This window comes from Aptenodytes patagonicus, chromosome 18, assembly GCF_965638725.1.
Source record: "Aptenodytes patagonicus chromosome 18, bAptPat1.pri.cur, whole genome shotgun sequence".
Lineage (NCBI taxonomy): Eukaryota > Metazoa > Chordata > Aves > Sphenisciformes > Spheniscidae > Aptenodytes > Aptenodytes patagonicus.
The window spans coordinates 8656937-8674822 of record NC_134966.1 but is presented as its reverse complement, the minus strand read 5'-3'; the positions used below and the strand labels follow the sequence as shown (position 1 = coordinate 8674822).

Below are 17886 nucleotides of genomic sequence, written 5' to 3'. Positions count from 1 at the left end.
TTTAAGTGCGCGGCGCGGGAGGGGCGGACCCGCCCCTCCCTCCCGGGAGCCACCGCCCCGCCCCGCGTGCGCCGGCGCTGCCGCCCGCGCGGCGCCTTTAAGGGCTGGCCTACGTGGCAGCAGCAGCCGAGCGGCGGCGCGGCCCGGCCCGGCCCGGCGCTCCCTCCCGCCCGCCCGCCCTTCCTGCGGCTGTCTGTGAGAGTGAGGCCGGGCCCCAGGCGCGCAGCAGCCGGCAGCACCCCCACCCCCTCACCCCTCCCGCCGCCATGGGCCAGAACGACATCATGAGCACCGCCGAGGACTTCGCAGACCAGGTGGGTGCCCGCCCGCCTTCCTTCCTCCCTCCGGCCGGGCCGCCTTTGTGCGCTGGGCCGCTTCTTCGGGCGCTGGGGCCGGCTGCGAGGGGGGCGTCTCGGCGGGCCCCGCGCTGAGGAGGAGGGGGGTTAGGCCACCGCCCTGAGGGGCCCAGCTGGGCCGCGCTAGGGCAGGCCGCGATGGCGGCGGCCCGGCGCGGGGTCGCCGCCTCGGGGCCTGCCCCTCCGGCGGGGTTGTGGGCGTCCTCGGCCGCGCCGCCTCCGAGGGGAGCCTGGGGACCCGGCTCCTCGCCGGAGTAGGGGCGGCCGGCGCAGGCCCAGCGGCCGGGTCCCTGTGGGAGCGGCTGCCCCCTGCCCTCGTGCGAGCTCTGCGGCTGCTCTCGGGCCGCTTGTGCAACGAAGCAGACGAGCTCTCCTTGAGAACTGGGCTTCGCCCTGGGAGTGAGTAAATGGAAGGAGAGCAGGAGGCCGAGCTGCTCTCCTCTTCTTGCGAGCTGTCCGGGCTGGCAAATAGGGCATAAAGGGGTGTGGGAAACCGGGGTGAGGTGGTGGTGACAGGAAGGCAAAAATCTAAACCCTGACCGATACCTGGAAACCCAAACTGGAAGAGGCTTGCCAGCGCCCTAGTACCGTGCTTAGAATTGGGGTAAAAGGAAAGCAAACAAGCTGATGTTGTCTTGTAATCTTTTTTACATTTATTTCAGTGGAGGCCCTTACAGACTTCTCTGTTAAATAGAAGTTTGTGATCTCTTATTGTATGTGAGAGCGGGAATATTTTGAGTGTAAGCAGTTGATCTGCTGGTGATGGTGTTAGAAAGATCTTCACTGTCACGGTGATTCATCTAATTCAAAATAAGAGGCAGCATCTAATATTTAGCAAGCTCTCTGGAAAATCTGATTCTGCCTGGTTCTACAACTGACTATTGAAGCAGGGTGAGTTGTGTGGTGCGCGATAACACGTCACAGCTCTGAGGGGGCTGTGCTGCCTCCATGTCTTTAATTGAGTTTCACTGGGAAAACCTGTTCTGCACTTTCTCCCCACCCACAGATGGAAGACTCGTTTTAGAGACACAGCTTCTTACGGTGTATGGAGCATTCAGTTTAAGGGGTGTCTGGATCATCTTCGTCATCCTTTGTTTACCTTGCCCTCTCACTCCTTTTAGAGGAGAAAGTAAACTATCACTATAGTGTTCAAATTACTTGCCAAAATGTACACCACTTGTCCTGACCTTTTTATAACACCTCTCTATTTATTCCTGTGTGACTATTTCTAGATGTCTTTAACACCCCTTTTTTCATACTACTGAAAGCTCTTTTGTCCGGCTAAAATGCAGTTTGATTCCTCCTGAAATGAGTTTTAAATGGCACAACTTTATTTGTGCTTGGCCACGTTCTGTTTAAAGATGAGTCTTTCCTTTAGCTGCAGAATTTGGAGTGTTTGCATACACTTACCCATCAGATTGCAAAACAATTTTTATGGCTTTCCAAGTAACTAACTACTTTGATAATTCTGCCTCCAAATAGCTGCCTCGTAGCTCAATCAGATACTTTCAGTACTGTGTATGCTGCTAAAACTCAGTATCACACCAGTGTAGGAGTGGAGAGGTTTACTAAACAGTAACCTTTGAGGTTAACGCTTGGCATTACGGAAACTGTTAGTTCATCTTGGATTAAAAAAAATACTTGGAACATTTGGACTGAAATTATGTTGAAACTCCCCTTTGTGGAGGCGGAGTTAGTGAAGCTGGACAATGGCTGTTCTGGGAGCTGAATGCATTCTCATTGATAACCTTGCTTTCTCCACTCCCTGTACTAGTGCTCAAGACCTCACGAGTCTTAATTTCTGTAGCATAAAAGCCATGTGGGAAAACGTTACAGTTACTTCCATGGCTTATCAGTAAGTCTTGAATGTCTCTTACAAAAGCAAGAATAATCTGTTCCTTAAATTCAAACACTACAGCTTAACTCTTCTCAAATACTGTAATTTCCCTTTGAATTAGCAAATTATGCCTTAGATGCCAAGATACTCAATAGTAACAAGTGGCTCTTAATCCAGAGGTGAACTAGTGCGCTGAAGGCATGGTCTTACAAGGCAGCTAAGCTTGCCTGACAGCTAGCTATCAGTGAAAGGGGTTGTCCTACTTCTCCCAAGGCTACGTTCCCCTCTCCTTTCTCACTAGCACTTTTCTGTCACTGGACTGGAGAGCTGAACTGGCAGGAAAAAAAATTGAGTTGATTTTCCTGTTGGTTCCAATTATCTCATTGTTTAGGTCAAGTGAGCACCAATGCCGGTGGTGGGATCGCTTGTGATGAGAACTAGCCGTTAGTTTACCTTGGCTATAGCATGAGTTTGTAGCCTGCAGGTGCACAGTACGGCTGGCAAGCTGTTCTGCTCTGAGCTGTTAGCAGTTTCCAAGGACTGCAGCAGAGGAGACAGCTACTTGGTGGGTGTTGGGGGGTGGTCCTGTTGATTTCAGAGAAGGCAATGTATTAGATATCGGGGAGGGTGGGAAAAGCTATTAAGGGTTCTTAAAATCTAGGTGATACACACAGTGCGAGGAAGTCGGGATCTTGGTTCAGAACGATGCCCGGCTACAGGCTTTGTGGGTTGGTTTGTTTTTAAGCCCCATAACACCAGCCCAATGCTATTAATTAAATAATTTACATACTCGGAAGTTAAGCCCCTTTTTTTTTTTAGTGATTCTTGTTAAAATACTACATGCTAAGCCCTTCATTGCAGTCACCATGTACTGCTGATGTTATCGTACTGAAAATAGCTGTATCTGGGGCTTGTACTGATTGTTTAGGGTTATAGAACTGGCTGTTTCTCCTCTGTAATCGCCGTAAGAGGGAGCAGATCTCAAGCAACTTTTCTGGTGTCTGTAATAATCTTTAGGAATGTGGGTGCCTGGTATTTCTGCTGTTCTGAAGAAAATTATGGACAAAAATGCAAGGAGACTATTGAGTCATTGTACTGCAGTGAAAGGACTCTAAGGGAGAACCAGCCTCTGAGGGTTTTATTTTATTTTCCAACATAATGCTGATGCACGTTGTTCAGCTAATTCTAACATCTCTATATCCTATTTTGCAGAAAACAGAAGCGAGAAGAAAACATTTCATTGTTAGTCTGAACGTTTTTGTGTTTTATATTAAAAAACTGAATTTGGAAACTCTCTCAGTAACGTAGTCATGTCAGTGCACTGATCCTTTATCGTTATAAGCCAAATAGCCTATTCTGGTTAGGCTGGGAAAGAATCTTCCCATGAAGAGAGATAGCAAAATGCAATACATGACTAATAAATCCCCTTTTAAAGATTTGATTAATAAATAGCCTTTTGGAAAAGGGAATTGGGATAAAACATGCTTTAGGAGAGAAAAGCGATGTCATGAGAAATTTTCCTGCAATTAAAAACCTGACTAAGGCTGTTGGCAATGTTCTAGTGGGTCAGAGCTCTCTTTTTGCCTTTTGAAATAAGTGGGGAAAGCCTCTTCCCAGTTTTCACAAATAACTTGTAGACATTGATTAGCCCAATGTGATGGGTGTTACTGTCCTTACAATTATTAGGTGGGATCTCCTGAAGTGGATATATACAGGTTGGTGGAAGGAAGTGATTTTTCTCTCTGCCGGAGGATTGAGCATCCTATTCCAGAAAAGGTCTCTGGTGTCCCAGGCTGCTAGAGGTCTCTGTCCCCGCAGAACAAAGCAAAGCAATTCCTTAAATGAATACAAGCTAGATATTGGGAATATGCCTTTATCAGAAGCTCTAGACTAATAATGCTGTGCAGCCCACAAGAGGGCTTTCTGTGTAGATTAGCAGGCTGCTGTTCATCACCCTGATCCAGAAACACACACATGTACACACACAGGAAAGGCTTCTCTGTTTGGACAGAATATACCTAGGTAACAGCAAAAATTCCCAAGTCCTGGCTGTGTATCGGTCTTAATACCTGTAATTATGCTATGGTACATACGCTTTTAACAAAATGGGCTGGATTTGTAACAAATTTGAGACTGTTGGAGGTGAGATATAGTTCAGAAAGCATGGTAAGAGTCAAAACAGAATCACTTTATTACTTCTCTTTGGGCAGGCCTCTTTATGGGTGTGAATATTTCAAGCCTCCTTTTGGAAAAATGGTTTTGAGCAGAGATTTGATTTAAGGATCCCTGGATCCTCTTGCGCAGCTTTGCTGGTTAAACTAAGAGCAGCATTTAAATCTGTCTTTGCCTTTCTAATCCTGTTAGAGCAGGAAGTGGCAACACAAAGCCCCTCTGGTGTATGGTGGTGACTTGGCTGCCAACACAGAACCAGCTGTTCTTCTTTAAAATAGTTTTACTTTAGCATTTTGTTGTCTTTTCTCAAGATGTTTTGCCTCTTGCGAGGAGGCAGTATGTGCTAAGAACAGTTGATGCAAAGCCCATAGCAGAATAAGCCATCCAATTACTTGATGTCATGAGTTTAACACTGCCACCTCCATCAACCTCGACAATTTTGGTTTGGCTTGCATGTATTGTGCCTAGTGGAGTGCATGTTTCAAGTCCCATGTCTTAGTTGGATATGTTTATTAACTGCAGCTACCGAGTTTCCCATATGTGCTGCTCTTATTTGTGTGAATCATAAAGGAAGTAGGAAGTGGTCTGAGGGTGCAGCGTTTGAGCCACATGTTGCTAGTGATGTGTAGGGACAAAACCAGGGTGTCTGGTACTATTAGTTCAGTCCCACTTCTAGAGATCTCCCGTTTCTTGTAAGTTACTCTGTCCTTAGGTAAATTACTTAGGTGATTTATACTTGAATCTTCTAATCATAAAATCACTTGATGTCTGTTATGTTTGCTGCTTGTGGTTATCATGTAGCTGTTTTTGTCCTTTCTCTTTGGATCTCCATGGTTAGTTGTTCTTTTGGCTTGGATTTTTGTTCATACAGTCTTTCTGAAGCTTTTTTACTTTAAGTTGGCTGTGTACAGGGGTTTCAACTTGTGCATAGCTAAGTAAATGCAGTTACATGAGTTACGGATGTCCGAAGATGATGTGTGTCGTAAAGTTGCTTAGCGCTGCAGCTGCCTTAGGCTTCAGTCTTTCTGACTTGTCTTAAGCTGATTGGATGTGCACACTCATGTTTAATAGATAGCGTTAAATTCCCTCTATATGCCACGAGAACAGGTAAATGTTAAATGCCTTCTTGGCTCCTTCACCTGGACTGTTGGCAGCTGTTTGGTTTCAGGGAAGGGGAAGATGAGATCAGCTGATGTGACCCACTTCAAAACAACAAAGATGAGGCCTGGAGGCAGATATCCTCTCTAACGTTTGCTTCTTTTTTCAGCCTTTCCACAGCAGTGGTTTTTTCCTTTTCCTACAGATGCTCAGCACTTGTCCTCTTTCATTTCCTTCTAGACCAAAGCTGCCTGTTCTGCGTCTTGACAAGGCAGACTTACTTTACAAACCACTTTTGGTTTTGTACTATTTCCAAGACAACTTTATCCTTAGTATATATCCTCAGCAAGTTTGCCCAAAGGCACAGTGAAATCTGGGAGAGAAGAAAGCTGTAAACCAAGATGTGTGTCTCATTCAGTGACAAAGATCACAAATTTTCTTCTGACTCATTCACCCAACTGTTGACATGGCTTAAAAAAGCCTGAAGTGGTAGCCCTGAGTCAGAGTACAGCTGCACTTAAAATGCACTCGATTAACTTGAATCTTGACCCTTAGACTCTGGATGCATGCGGTACAACTACTGTAGTTTGTTCTGATATTAACTGTTTAATTAACTATTAAGCATGTTTGGATTTTTTTTCTTGTGATAATCTTCAGTTACACAGTAAGCAAGGCTTGTCACTTGCATATGATTTGGAACAGTCTTTAGTATTTACTAATTACTGTGGCAAGAATAAACTTTAAGGAATGGCTTTGGTCTCCTTTCTCCACACTCCCATACATACTGAAAGCATGCAATGCTGCCAGAAATTTAAAAAAAGATTCTGCCCAGAAAGAAACCAATCAGCTATATTGTCTAACCTGAAGTCAATGTAAATACTGAATTACAAAAGAAAAGGTTTGTGTGCCTTTTCTGTCCATTTTTTATAATATAGTTCAATGCTGTCTGGAAGACACCTATACACATGTGGGTTCCCCCACCCCTTTTCATGCTTGAAGTATTCTAATATTGCATAAACTGTATGAATCAATGTGCCTTACAACACATCGAACTTTGTGTGGGATAATGGGGTTTTGTTAAATGGCTCCTCCTCCTAGTTCTAACGCAGGGATCTCTGCGGAGTCTGGCAGTTCTGCACGAACGCTTGTGGCACGGGCATTTACTTTCACAAGCGTCAACCTGCCCAAACTGCTCCTGTCATCTGAAGGTAGAAACCTGCTGGATAATCTTGTAGTTAGTTTTAGATTAAAATTCCATTTGTTTCTTACTAGATTGCACTTACTCAAACAGCAGCATACACTGACTCCAAATGTGTCCTCCTAGTGATCTGGCTAAGCTGAACCTGTGCATGAAGTGGGCCAGCCAGGTGCTAGCTTGCATTCAGAGTGACAATGCAAATCCTAGTGGACATTAAGTAATAACCAGTGCTGTTTAGGAAACTGGGTGACAGTTAAGCACTTGTCATAATCCAGAGGCAGTAAGCTTTCCCATGTGCCTCAGTCCTGTTGAGCATGCTAGTCTAGGCCCTGTTTGGCAATTCTGTATTTTTTTCCTTTATAATTGTTGTAATTGTAGGGCAAACTAACCAGCGAGTTTGCAGGATGAAGGGGTATGTGGGACCAGATACATCTTGCATTCCTAAGAACTAAGGCTCAGCATCTGTTGCACGATGATATTTCCTTTTAACTACCACACTGAATTGTGTACATATAAATACCTATTTTCTTTCTGCAGAGGACACTTTTTAATGGAAGTAGAAACTGTGCATACTTGCACAGAGGATAGAGGGTGCAATTTCATGCAACGGCTATGCTGATCTAATGGCTGCTGCTACAGAAGAACACACGCTTTGCACTATTGCTTTTCTGAGCTGTTAGAGGGAACTAGCTTGGCAGAAAGCTTATTACTGTTTTTTAATTTGTACAGAATTAGTCTTCTGTCAGCCTGACTCCCTGAATCAGTTTGTTACAGGGTGTTGAGTGCCTGAGCATGTGGGTGGGAATAGGATTGCCCTTTCAGCTCCTGGCTATCTGATAGTTGAGCTGTAACATGAAACCCTGAGATAGACAAACTAAAACCAAGGTCAGCCTTCATCTAGTAAGAGCTCCATCAAAACACAGTTCTTCTTACATAGAAAGGTGCTGCTGGATTCTGCTTTTCTCCAAGTCCTTGTCCAAAATGCTCTTTGGGTGGAGCACGACAAGAGGTTTCCCTCACTGCTGCCAAGTGTTCTCAAACTGGAGTGGAGAAGAATTTCCTTAAATCCAAGTCCCAAGTATGTGGTTCTCTCTAGATGTTGATGACCCTGTGTGCGTGAGAACTGCTGACCTCAGAGTCTGCAGAGTGCATGGATCTGTTATGCCTGGAGTATCACCTTGCCTTCCTTCCCTGCTAACGATGCTGTCTGCCCCTGCAGTTCCTGAGAGTGACGAAGCAGTACCTCCCTCACGTGGCCCGGCTGTGCCTGATCAGCACCTTCCTGGAGGATGGCATCCGCATGTGGTTCCAGTGGAGTGAACAGAGGGATTACATTGATGGCACATGGAACTGTGGCTATTTCCTGGCCTCCATCTTTGTGTTCATAAATCTCTTCGGACAGCTGAGTAAGTGGCTCTAAGGCTGTTAAGGTGGATGCCAGAGCACTCTAGTGTGTCTGCCACCTTGGTTCATGTAAGCACGGTGAATCATGTAAGCACGGGATGCCTCACTGATTTCTTAATAGCCATTGACAGCTTAGAACTGATAGTACTGCATGGGCTGAATGAAAAGGTCTCTTAATTGACCTGCTTCAGCCTTTCTTGGAGGCAGTCTTAGAGAATTTCTTGTGACACGCTACCTCTGAGTCAGAGATACCAAGAATCCATTAGGACAATCTGTTTTCAATTCTGTACATGCATCTATAAACACGTACCACACCCCCTGAATTCTCTAAATGAAATATTCATACTTTCTTAAACAGGGCAGTGTTAAGACTTTCTCAGCCTGCTGGTTTTATGGGCATTAATCTCAATGGCAAAGTCTTATCCTGCGGTTGGTACTCTTAAGCCTGAGAGAGGTGCTTGTGTCAGACTTCCAAAGCCCAGGAATCAAAATAATCCCAGAAGCAGAGCTTCTCTATGTGTGCTAGGTGGACTTAGGGTATCAGAAATGGAGAGAAGTAAAATTCTTTTCTGTTTGTGTTATGTCCCTGATCTACTGTTCTTGATTGCTCTGCCATTTCTTGTCTTGTGTCTGGGGTTTTTTTTACCCTTGTATTTTTGTGTAGAGAGTCAGCTTAATTTAATGTAGTTACCAGTCCTCATGTCAAAGTGGCAAAGGCTGTCAGTGCTTTGTGACAGAAGACCTGAGGAAGGATATAAAACAAAAGCTTTCAAGGAAAAGGAGTGCAGCACGTTTACCCTAACAGTTATTGCATTAAAAAAAAAAAAAAATCCATGATGAGCTGAGTTTCTGTAACTTCTTTTAATGCTTTAACAGTGATAGCTGCTGTACAGTGCTGTGTGTTGGGGACTACATTCAGCATGTGCTTACTCTTTGTAAAATAAAATACTTCTGGAATTATAAAATATTTTAAAATGCAGTAAAACTTCTTGGTTCTCAAACTGATTTGTGCCATTAAAATTTCCTGCCTGATGTTCTCCGTGGCACAGTTGAAAGAAATCAGTCTGCTCAGTTCAAAACAAGTTAGCATTCCTGCAGCATCTTTTTCCTGTGCAAGCCAGAAGCATAACTGTGTTCAATTTCCCCAACTCAGGCGGCTGTATCCTGGTGCTGAGTAGGAACTTTGTGCAATACGCCTGCTTTGGACTGTTTGGAATTATAGCATTACAGGTAGGAGGCTTAAGTCTTCAGCCCTTCTAAACTATATCTTTCAAATCTTCTGTCTTAGCCCCAATACTACCAACATATTTAAATACAACTCGCAACCCTGGAATTTTTCCCCACCCTGGCCTAGTGCCAGTCCTCAATGGCATTGAACTATTTTGCTGCTTCTGTTCTTCTGACGTGCCCAATAGATCCTTGGCTGTAACTGCAGTTAGTCAGCTAGAGATGTTGATTCAATACTTGACCTTGACCAATTTAGGAAAAGTAACTTGCCGTTTACCTGTATGGCAGTAACGTGCCAAATGTGGAACTTGCGGTTGCTTTGGCCTTCAGCACACAGCTTTTATAAAGGACTGTCCCCATCACAAAGGATCCTAGCTAGTAGCATTCTTCCTGTTCAAAACTGATGAATTTCTGTGGGGGCTAAAGCACAAGTCAGATTCTGGCTTCTATTCCCTGTTTTACACTGACTCATTGGATCACATTGATGTAACCTACCTTGTTTCTTTCAGTATGACATACTTCTAATTGACTTCTGCTGTGGATAGTACAGGCTTGAGATGATGATAACGTAAATTCAGAACTTCAGTGTAATTTATATGGTGTTTTAACCTGTTTTCTTCTTTGCTTAGACTATTGCATACAGCATTCTATGGGACCTAAAGTTCTTGATGAGGTACGTCTACTTCTTAAAGTTTTTATCAAAACAGAATGAAAACTGTTGTCTGTCACTGCCACTCTCCGATAGAGGAAATGATCTTTGTACATAGCATTTACTAGAAAGATTTTTATAAATGATGCATTTACATTAAACAAGAAATGACGGCACTTAACACAGACTGTATGGTTTGTTTTTTTTTTTTTTTAAAACCATAGACAGCAGGCTCAGTGCTGTAGAAAGGAAAGACTAATCCTGACCCACTAGGTTCTAAGTGCTTCTGCTACTAACCTCCTTGCTGAGAGCTCACAAACAACTGTCTAGACTGGATCAGTGAGCTGCTATTATTTCCTAAATGGCTGAAATAGCAACTGTGCTTATGCATGACTGAAGCCATTTTCCAAGAAAACCGAAGCATGTAGATATTAGAGTGGTTTCTGGGACTTCAAATCTCTAACACATTCTCTAAGTAGAAGACAGGGTTCTTAAACATGAGCTTTCTTGTCAAAGCCTGAGTGATGGCTGCCTGTTACCTTTTCACCCCTCTCCTCTGAGGGGAGGGCAGGGGGCAGGACAGGAGCTATACTCTGGGCTTACTACAACCCTGTAAATGTGTAACTTCTTAGCAGTACTGCTGTTCTGTTTTCTCAAAGCAACCTCTGAACTACTTTGGCATATACAGCTAAACCTGAGGTACAGAATAACTTCAACACAACTAAATTCATGCCGTAACAGATGCTAAGCAACTGTGCCTGAGCTGTGGGTGCTGGACTTCTCCGGCAGGCTGTATGTGTCTACACAGGCTTATGTAAATCATTGTTGTGTACAATGCTGCTGTTTCAGCTGTGAAGTCTAATGCAGATGTGCATTGCAAGGTGCAGAGTAGGTCACTCCTCACTAGCGTGCAGATTCTTACTGAGCTGAATTTGTCAGATAAGATTTTTAAATCTGTAGATCAGTGTGAACTGTAATAAACTGCTTCCCCCCCCCCCTCATTTCTATCTTTCTGTAGGAACCTTGCCCTTGGGGGAGGCTTGCTGCTGCTTTTGGCTGAGTCGCGCTCAGAGGGGAAGAGCATGTTTGCTGGCGTCCCTACCATGCGGGAAAGCTCTCCTAAGCAGTACATGCAGCTGGGGGGGCGTGTGCTGCTGGTCCTCATGTTCATGACACTGCTACATTTTGATATGAACTTCTTTTCTGTAAGTATCTGAGTATAAAAGTATGAGTTAAGGAATTAGAGTATAGTACCAACTCCCAGATTGCCTGCAGGACCTACTCAATGCTTATCACTTAAGTCTATTTTTTAGTAGAATTAATATTTAGAAAAGTCATTATGACAAGCTGTTCTGCTGAACTTATCCGTGCTCTGTTCTGATGTTTGTGTATCTATTTGAGAACCATATGTAAGCTTGTGGTTTTTTTCCTTGCAGGTTCTGCAGAACATTGTGGGCACAGCCCTGATTATCTTGGTGGCAATTGGCTTCAAGACTAAGCTGGCTGCCTTGACTCTAGTCATCTGGCTGTTTGGCATCAACATCTACTTCAATGCCTTCTGGACCGTCCCAGCCTACAAGCCCATGCACGACTTCCTCAAATACGATTTCTTCCAGACCATGTCTGTAATTGGAGGGCTCCTCCTCGTGGTTGCACTGGGCCCTGGTGGAGTCTCCATGGATGAGAAGAAAAAAGAGTGGTAACAGGAATAGCAACGCTTTTTGGGACATAACATATTAAGTCCAGAACTGATTCTCTATGGATTCAACAAAAACTGCCAGCATTTTACACATACATGCCCCCTTCCTATTAAAGGCACAGATGTTTTGAATTTGATTTACAGTGGCACCAGTAATATAATAGATAAAATCCTGTTTCTTCAAGGAATGTTGCCTAGGCTTATTCTAACTTCCTAGATTTGGAACTAACCCAAGGAACCTGCATTTTGCTGATGCTTCAGTGAGTTGCAGTAGAACAGTTGCTGTCTTTAATGTCAGCAATACTTTAAAATTTGAAGTACTGTGAGCAGATACAGCTGTATCATTCAGTGTGCTGTTGGGTTCTAGCTATAACTAAAAAAGTGGATCCCCTTTCTCACCCTCATCAAAACTGTCTCGTGCACAAGGAGTTCCATTGCTGGTTATAGCATTGCTTATCAAGGTGGAAAGCAGCATTAACAAAAAAAAAAATCACTTATTTTGCTGCTCAGAGGCCTGTAATTCCATTTTGTTTAACAAGAGGGGAGGAGGTCTTTCCTGCCCCCAAATAGAAGGCAAAAAGAAAACCCTGAAAGTAGTTGTACCCCCCTCTAGGTTAAGAAAAGGGAGAGGGTTTTCTAACACGTCCCAGTTCTGCTCTTGAGGGGAACAAGGGAGAATCCTGTGTTGCTAATCAGGAATCCTGTATGGCTAATTAGATTTCAAGAAGGAAGGGGGGGAGATTCTGAAGAGACAGAATGTTAGATTCTGTTAAAATTCTGTGCCAAAAGAACTCTATTCAGCATTTATTCAGCATTCTTTCCCCAAAGTTGCCCCTCCTGAATTCCCCAGAAGGGAGTCAAGTTGTGCTGCAGGTTCCGCAATAAAAGCTCCTTTCTGCTATTAACCAGCTTCCATCCATATACGCCCCAAATTCATATCTGAATTGCAGGTTATTGGTGAAAATGTCTTCAGAATTACAGAAACCCTTTTCCCTGCGCTCAGTACATGCAAGATGAGAGCAGTCAATCTTCTAATCTGCAGTCTTTGCTTCTTAGAGTCACTTCTGTCAGTCTCTCGGCTGTAAAAGTCCCAGTTGACGGAACAAGTCAGCTGAACTCTCGAGTACAGCCCCTTCTGTCTGCTGTCTCACACCACACCCGAGATGTGTAGGGAGGAGACATGGAAGTCGGCTGTGTGCCGCCATAGCCCCAGTTCTCAACTCTGTCTGTGAACAGTTACAGCTGAAGAAGGCAAGCGCAAAGCCTGTGCAGTGAATAAGCAGCCAGGGATGTAACTTGCATGTTCAGAGAGGAACTCCTCAGCGTAATGGTGAGGAGAGGGGAAGGCCCTGTTTTCACCTCTCAGTGCCACAACCTCTGTGCCATGAACATGCTTAGTGCTGCCCAGAGGAGGCGTTTTGTCCTCTGCTAGTCAGCTAGGTGAACCTGTTTCACTAGATCATGAAAGAACTCTAGAAAGCATGAGCCCTACCAACTTGCTAATGTTACGTTGATTCCTTGCACTGTTGTCTCCCTTGAGAAAGCTGCTCAACTGTGTGTTCAAGGAGTAATTCAGCTGAACACCTCCAGCAGGAGCTATTTACCAGGGTCTCCTGGTAAGGACGCTAACCTGGACGGTTCAGCTTAATGGTTGCGTTTTAGGAGAGAAAACTGGGCTGAAAGAGCTGATGACAAATAGAAGAGCACTGTGGAATGTTAAACCAGTGATTTCATCATCTTAAGGGGGGGAAAAAAGCCTATGTAATAGCAAGATGTGCTGCTGCTGAAGGAAACGAATTGGTATGTGGGGGTAGATGGGAGGGGAAGCCAGCATTTAAGTTCAGGTCACATAGAAGGCTTTCTTTTTGAACAGGTTTGGCAAGAGAGGTTTTCACCTCAAGTGTTTGCTGTGCCTGTCTCTTTGTAGCAAAACAAACTGGTCCTTTCAGTTACGGATACGCAGCACAGGATGCTTTTGCTCAATTTCACTGCAGGTCCTAGAAGGGTTTTAGACTACATCGAGACAGCCATTCTCGGATATCTTAACTGCTGTTGTTGTTCATAGTATTTATAAATGGAATGATAGAAACAACTCCTGTAAGTAGCCCTTTAAGTTGGCTTTCTCAACTTCTTTGTGTCCTGTCTAAGGAGCTGGATAATGGACTAGTCTGAAATATTGACCAGTTTCCTCTGAAAATCAAGTCCCCTTTCTAACAAAAGACCCCAGAAAGGGAACCGATACTGTCCCTTGCAGCAGAAATAGTTCAGTACTAGAGGGGCACAGTTAGGTGGAGGGCATTATACGATATTTCTAGGCAGCACAATATGCAGACTTACTAACTGTGAGTCCTGATGCAGAAGATTCTGGTTTCCTACATACACTGCTGTATTCATGCATCTCCCAAAAATACGGTGACCTCTCCCCATGGCTGAGAAGCTCTCACAAGCAGGATGTCAGCTATCAATTGGCTCTGCAAAGTGTTCTGGAATTCATTCTGAATATATTTTTGCTTTCTATGTGGAAAAAGAAATAAGTATAAATTCTCATTTTATGCTGTATTTTGTACCTTAGTTGTGTTTGAAAATGTTTTGATTTTTGGAAACAATCAAAATAAAACAATGGCATCTTTGTATCCACTTGGCGTGTGTGACTGGTGACGCTCCACAGCTGGGCTACCTGGAAATGCTGGTTAGTGGTCTTGCGTGCTTTCTCTCCCACCTACTGAAAACCATCTTTCCGTAAAGAGGTCCGAGCACTGGGCAGCCTCTAACTTGACTGCAGCGGTCACCCTTCCCGTGGTGGGGGGGGGGGCTTGAGGCTGTTAGAATACAACTGAATTCCACCCCACTACTCCCCTCCCCAGCTGTAACGGTTAACTGGAACGGGCAAACCCTTCAGAGGGTCTTGTGCACCCTCTAGAATTGTTATACAACAGGCTTCAGGCCACATATTTATCATAAAATTTATTTGCCGTTGATTGCTTTCTTGAAGTTCTTGGGTTTTCGATGATGACTCTTGAATTTCTTCTTTAAAGGGCCTGACTGTTTCTGTAGAGAAAAAAAGTTAATCAGCTTATTTCCAAAACCCAAATCCAGCCCTGCCCAAGATAGCTTAAAGAGAAACTGAGTGTTCGCCTCCTTTACCAACAGACAGAAGCAGCACAGCCCTGGTCAGAGCCAGCCAGGATGTCTCCTTGCCCTATCCCGCAAGTCAGCATTCCTTTCTCCGACAGACAGACGGTTTCGTTGGATACAGTGACAGTCTCTCCATAGAAATGAACCTAAACTTCATCCAGCCTTAACTTTCCAGTTTGATACGGTTATAAAGGATCCGGCCCCTTCCTCGGGGACTGCCTTAGAGAGTCAAAGGTTTATCCGTCTTTATGCACGTAACACCTGCCTGCTTACCAAACTGAGAAGGATCAGGGTACGTCCTGTAAGGCAGGACCTGGCCAGCTCCTCAAAAGAGGCAGAAAAAGGGTCTAGAAGGACCCCGTGACTTCAAAAGGGTCCAACTAGTGTTCGTGTGTTTATGGGGAGGAAGATTACAGAACCCACAAGACACGTTTCAGCCTCCCTGTTAAAGAGAGCGTGCAGCAGGATCCCATCGAAGATGAGCTACTTATACAGGCAGGAACATCCCTAGGATAAACGTTTACTGGTAGCAATTCACCCCTCAGGATGCGAGTCAGTGGCTGGCACGGGGGGAAAGTCTGTTCTGAACAGCTTGGCACCTTCTGCGGGTTCTCGGACGGGAACAGGTCAGACAAACACCTACAGGATGGGATCTCGGTTGCACGCTCCCCTCCCGCTGCGCGCGGCAGCGTGACTCCCACCTTTCCTCTTTTGTTGCCAACTGCTCTGCTGACATCCATTCTTCCACCATCCTCATCCTCGCTGTCTGTTGCAAAGTCATCGCTGCCCTCTGTGGTTTGTGGAGCTGCTGGGCTTTTTTCTGGGAAGAGTGCGGCTAAAACACAAAGATTTAGCTCAGGATCGGTTCCCTGTGCGGGTACAGGGAACCCTAACTTTACTTTGCGGGCATCTTAAAGGTGATTTGCAAGCTGCTTCCAGTCTCCGAGCATATACACGTCACTACTGAAATACCTGGGAAATAAACACACTGGTGTTTCCTCAGAAACGCGCCTGGTGCTCTCGCTAGCCCCGTTCTGGGAACTGTTCGGCACAGGCAGCTCTGCGTCCGCCCTCCTACAGCAAGGCAGATGTAAGTCAGCAGAACGGCCTGACCAACTCCTATCAGACGGGAGCGCTTGCTGTAGAGATACCTACAGCAGCGAATCCCGCTGGATCTTGTATCCCTCCCCTCACACCTTACGTGATCCAGCTCTGGTTATTACTTAGTGATAACTGCTATTTCTTATTTGGCAGTGGCAAGCTTTTCCGAAACCCAAGAACCCCCAGCCGGATGGAAGTCACGTGCCTCTGGCAGACGAGCAGCAGGGAGCAGTAAAAAGCAGCCAGGAGAAAATGAGCCGACAAACTTCCTTCGGGACATAGATGGTACCAACGTCCTTTTACTCACATGGGTACAGGTCACTCATGCTGTCGTCCGTCTCCTCTCCGTCCTCATCGCTGGACTTTGGCTCCCAGAATTCCTCTTTTCTGTAAGGCTGCCTGCTCCCGTTCATTTGGTCATCGGGGTGCTGCGTCCGCTGCTGCTTCTTCTGTCGCAAGCAGGCAGGGACGTACTCCACTCCTTCCTTCTGGCACTCCTCATCTAATAGCACGAGGGGCCGGGCAGCACTTAGCAAGGCCACCCAGTCACCTTATTCCTTTTCGTTTCCAGCTCTAGCTTATATTAAACGCAACTCAAAAGTACGGCAAGCTCCAACTCTAATATACATTCATGTAATCTACAGCGATACTACGGACCATGAAAGACGGGAAAGATGTTAACACAGGGACTGTGCTGGACGTGTGAGCCACCCCCTCTGGGGAAGTTTTAGAACCGCTCCTCTCAAGTAAGGATGTTCCAACGTATTTGCTAGAGGCCTATTGCTCCCTACATCTGGGACCTTCCTTCCTAGCTGAGGAGCACACACAGCAACAGCAGTACATTACCGTCGATCTAAAGAAAATGTATCCCCTTCCCTCGTGCAGAGCTACTGGAATCTCAACAGCTCAGGGAAAGAAGATGGCTGGTTGTATCTTCAGAAAAGCCACTTACATGTTTTTAGGGCCTTCTGATAGCGCTTCCCTTGGACATGACGCAGCACGTGCTCTGGAAACTTGTTGATGTGTCTGAGAGTGAGCTTGCAAAACAGCTGGTGTCTGACAGACACAGAAAGAAAGAGCCAGCGACAGAGTTTACGTATGCTATTACTTAGTAACTTTTCAATTTAAGCACTCTGCTCAGAGTTGATAAATACTTTATAAAGACTTTCCCAGTCTCCCAAAACCCATAAAGACTCAAGAACTTTGTAAAGGTTGACCACTTCATGTCTGAGATTGAACAAAGTGTGAAGCACGGCACACAAGAGGAAGAATACGTACAGATTCTTTGTGCTGGGCACTATATGGGGCTCAAACTTGCCATAGTCAAACTCTCCGGCTGTCTTCATCAGCCGCTGATACTTCTTGCCATTAGTATAAGCCTGCAGCTCCGACAGCCGACATGGCATCTCGTGGCCTGTCAGCCTGCATCTCACCTGAAGACAAGCGATGTCTGGTCAGGGAAGCCCAGGGGATTACCCCGGGCTGGGGAGGGCAGGAGAGACCTCGAGCTCCCACCAGCGTCCTCCTCCCCAGCCCTCCTCCGACTTCCACGGCGGGAGAAAAGCCTCCGGGCCAGGGAGCTCACAGGGGCCGAGCCCAGCTGCTGGGGCACCTTCCCCGGCCTGCTACCAGCCGGCCTCGTCCCCCCTCACGGCCCCCTCAGGAGACGCGGCCTCGTCGGCATCCCCTCACGAACCCCTCAGGGAGGCGCCCCCCGTCCCCCTCACGGCCCCCCTCCGGGGGCGGCCCCAGCCCTCAAGGCGCCCCTCAGCCCCGCACGGCCCGGCCCCGGCCCCGGCCCCACCTTGCCCGGCTCCGCGAGGCTGAGGAGCGGGTGCTGCCGCAGGAAGAGCCGCTCCTCCTCGGGCACCTCAGCCACGGCCGCGCCGCCGGCGGGCCCCGGCCCCGCCATAGAGAGGCGCCGCCAGACCGGAGCTCGCCTCAACTTCCGGTGCCGGCCACGCCGGGGAGCAGCCGGCACCATAGAGAGGGGCGGCTAGAGAGGAGCCT

The 17886-nt window shown here is 46.1% G+C and overlaps 2 protein-coding genes across 2 annotated transcripts; one reads left to right on the top strand and one right to left on the bottom strand.

Annotated features, from left to right (window-relative positions):
• Positions 1-174: 174 nt before the first annotated feature.
• Positions 175-14277, top strand: SURF4 (surfeit 4). Its single transcript, XM_076355838.1, has 6 exons — positions 175-314; positions 7881-8067; positions 9219-9295; positions 9922-9965; positions 10960-11146; positions 11378-14277. Exons 1-6 carry the CDS (start codon positions 267-269, stop codon positions 11642-11644), a joined length of 810 nt encoding a protein of 269 aa, XP_076211953.1. The 5' UTR covers positions 175-266; the 3' UTR covers positions 11645-14277.
• Positions 14278-14589: 312 nt separating this feature from the next.
• Positions 14590-17860, bottom strand: SURF2 (surfeit 2). The gene is made up of 6 exons (XM_076355254.1): positions 17681-17860; positions 17155-17309; positions 16829-16932; positions 16184-16378; positions 15477-15610; positions 14590-14688 (listed from the first exon to the last, which is right to left on the bottom strand). Exons 1-6 carry the CDS (start codon positions 17858-17860, stop codon positions 14605-14607), a joined length of 852 nt encoding a protein of 283 aa, XP_076211369.1. The 3' UTR covers positions 14590-14604.
• Between the last annotated feature and the right edge of the window lie 26 nt (positions 17861-17886).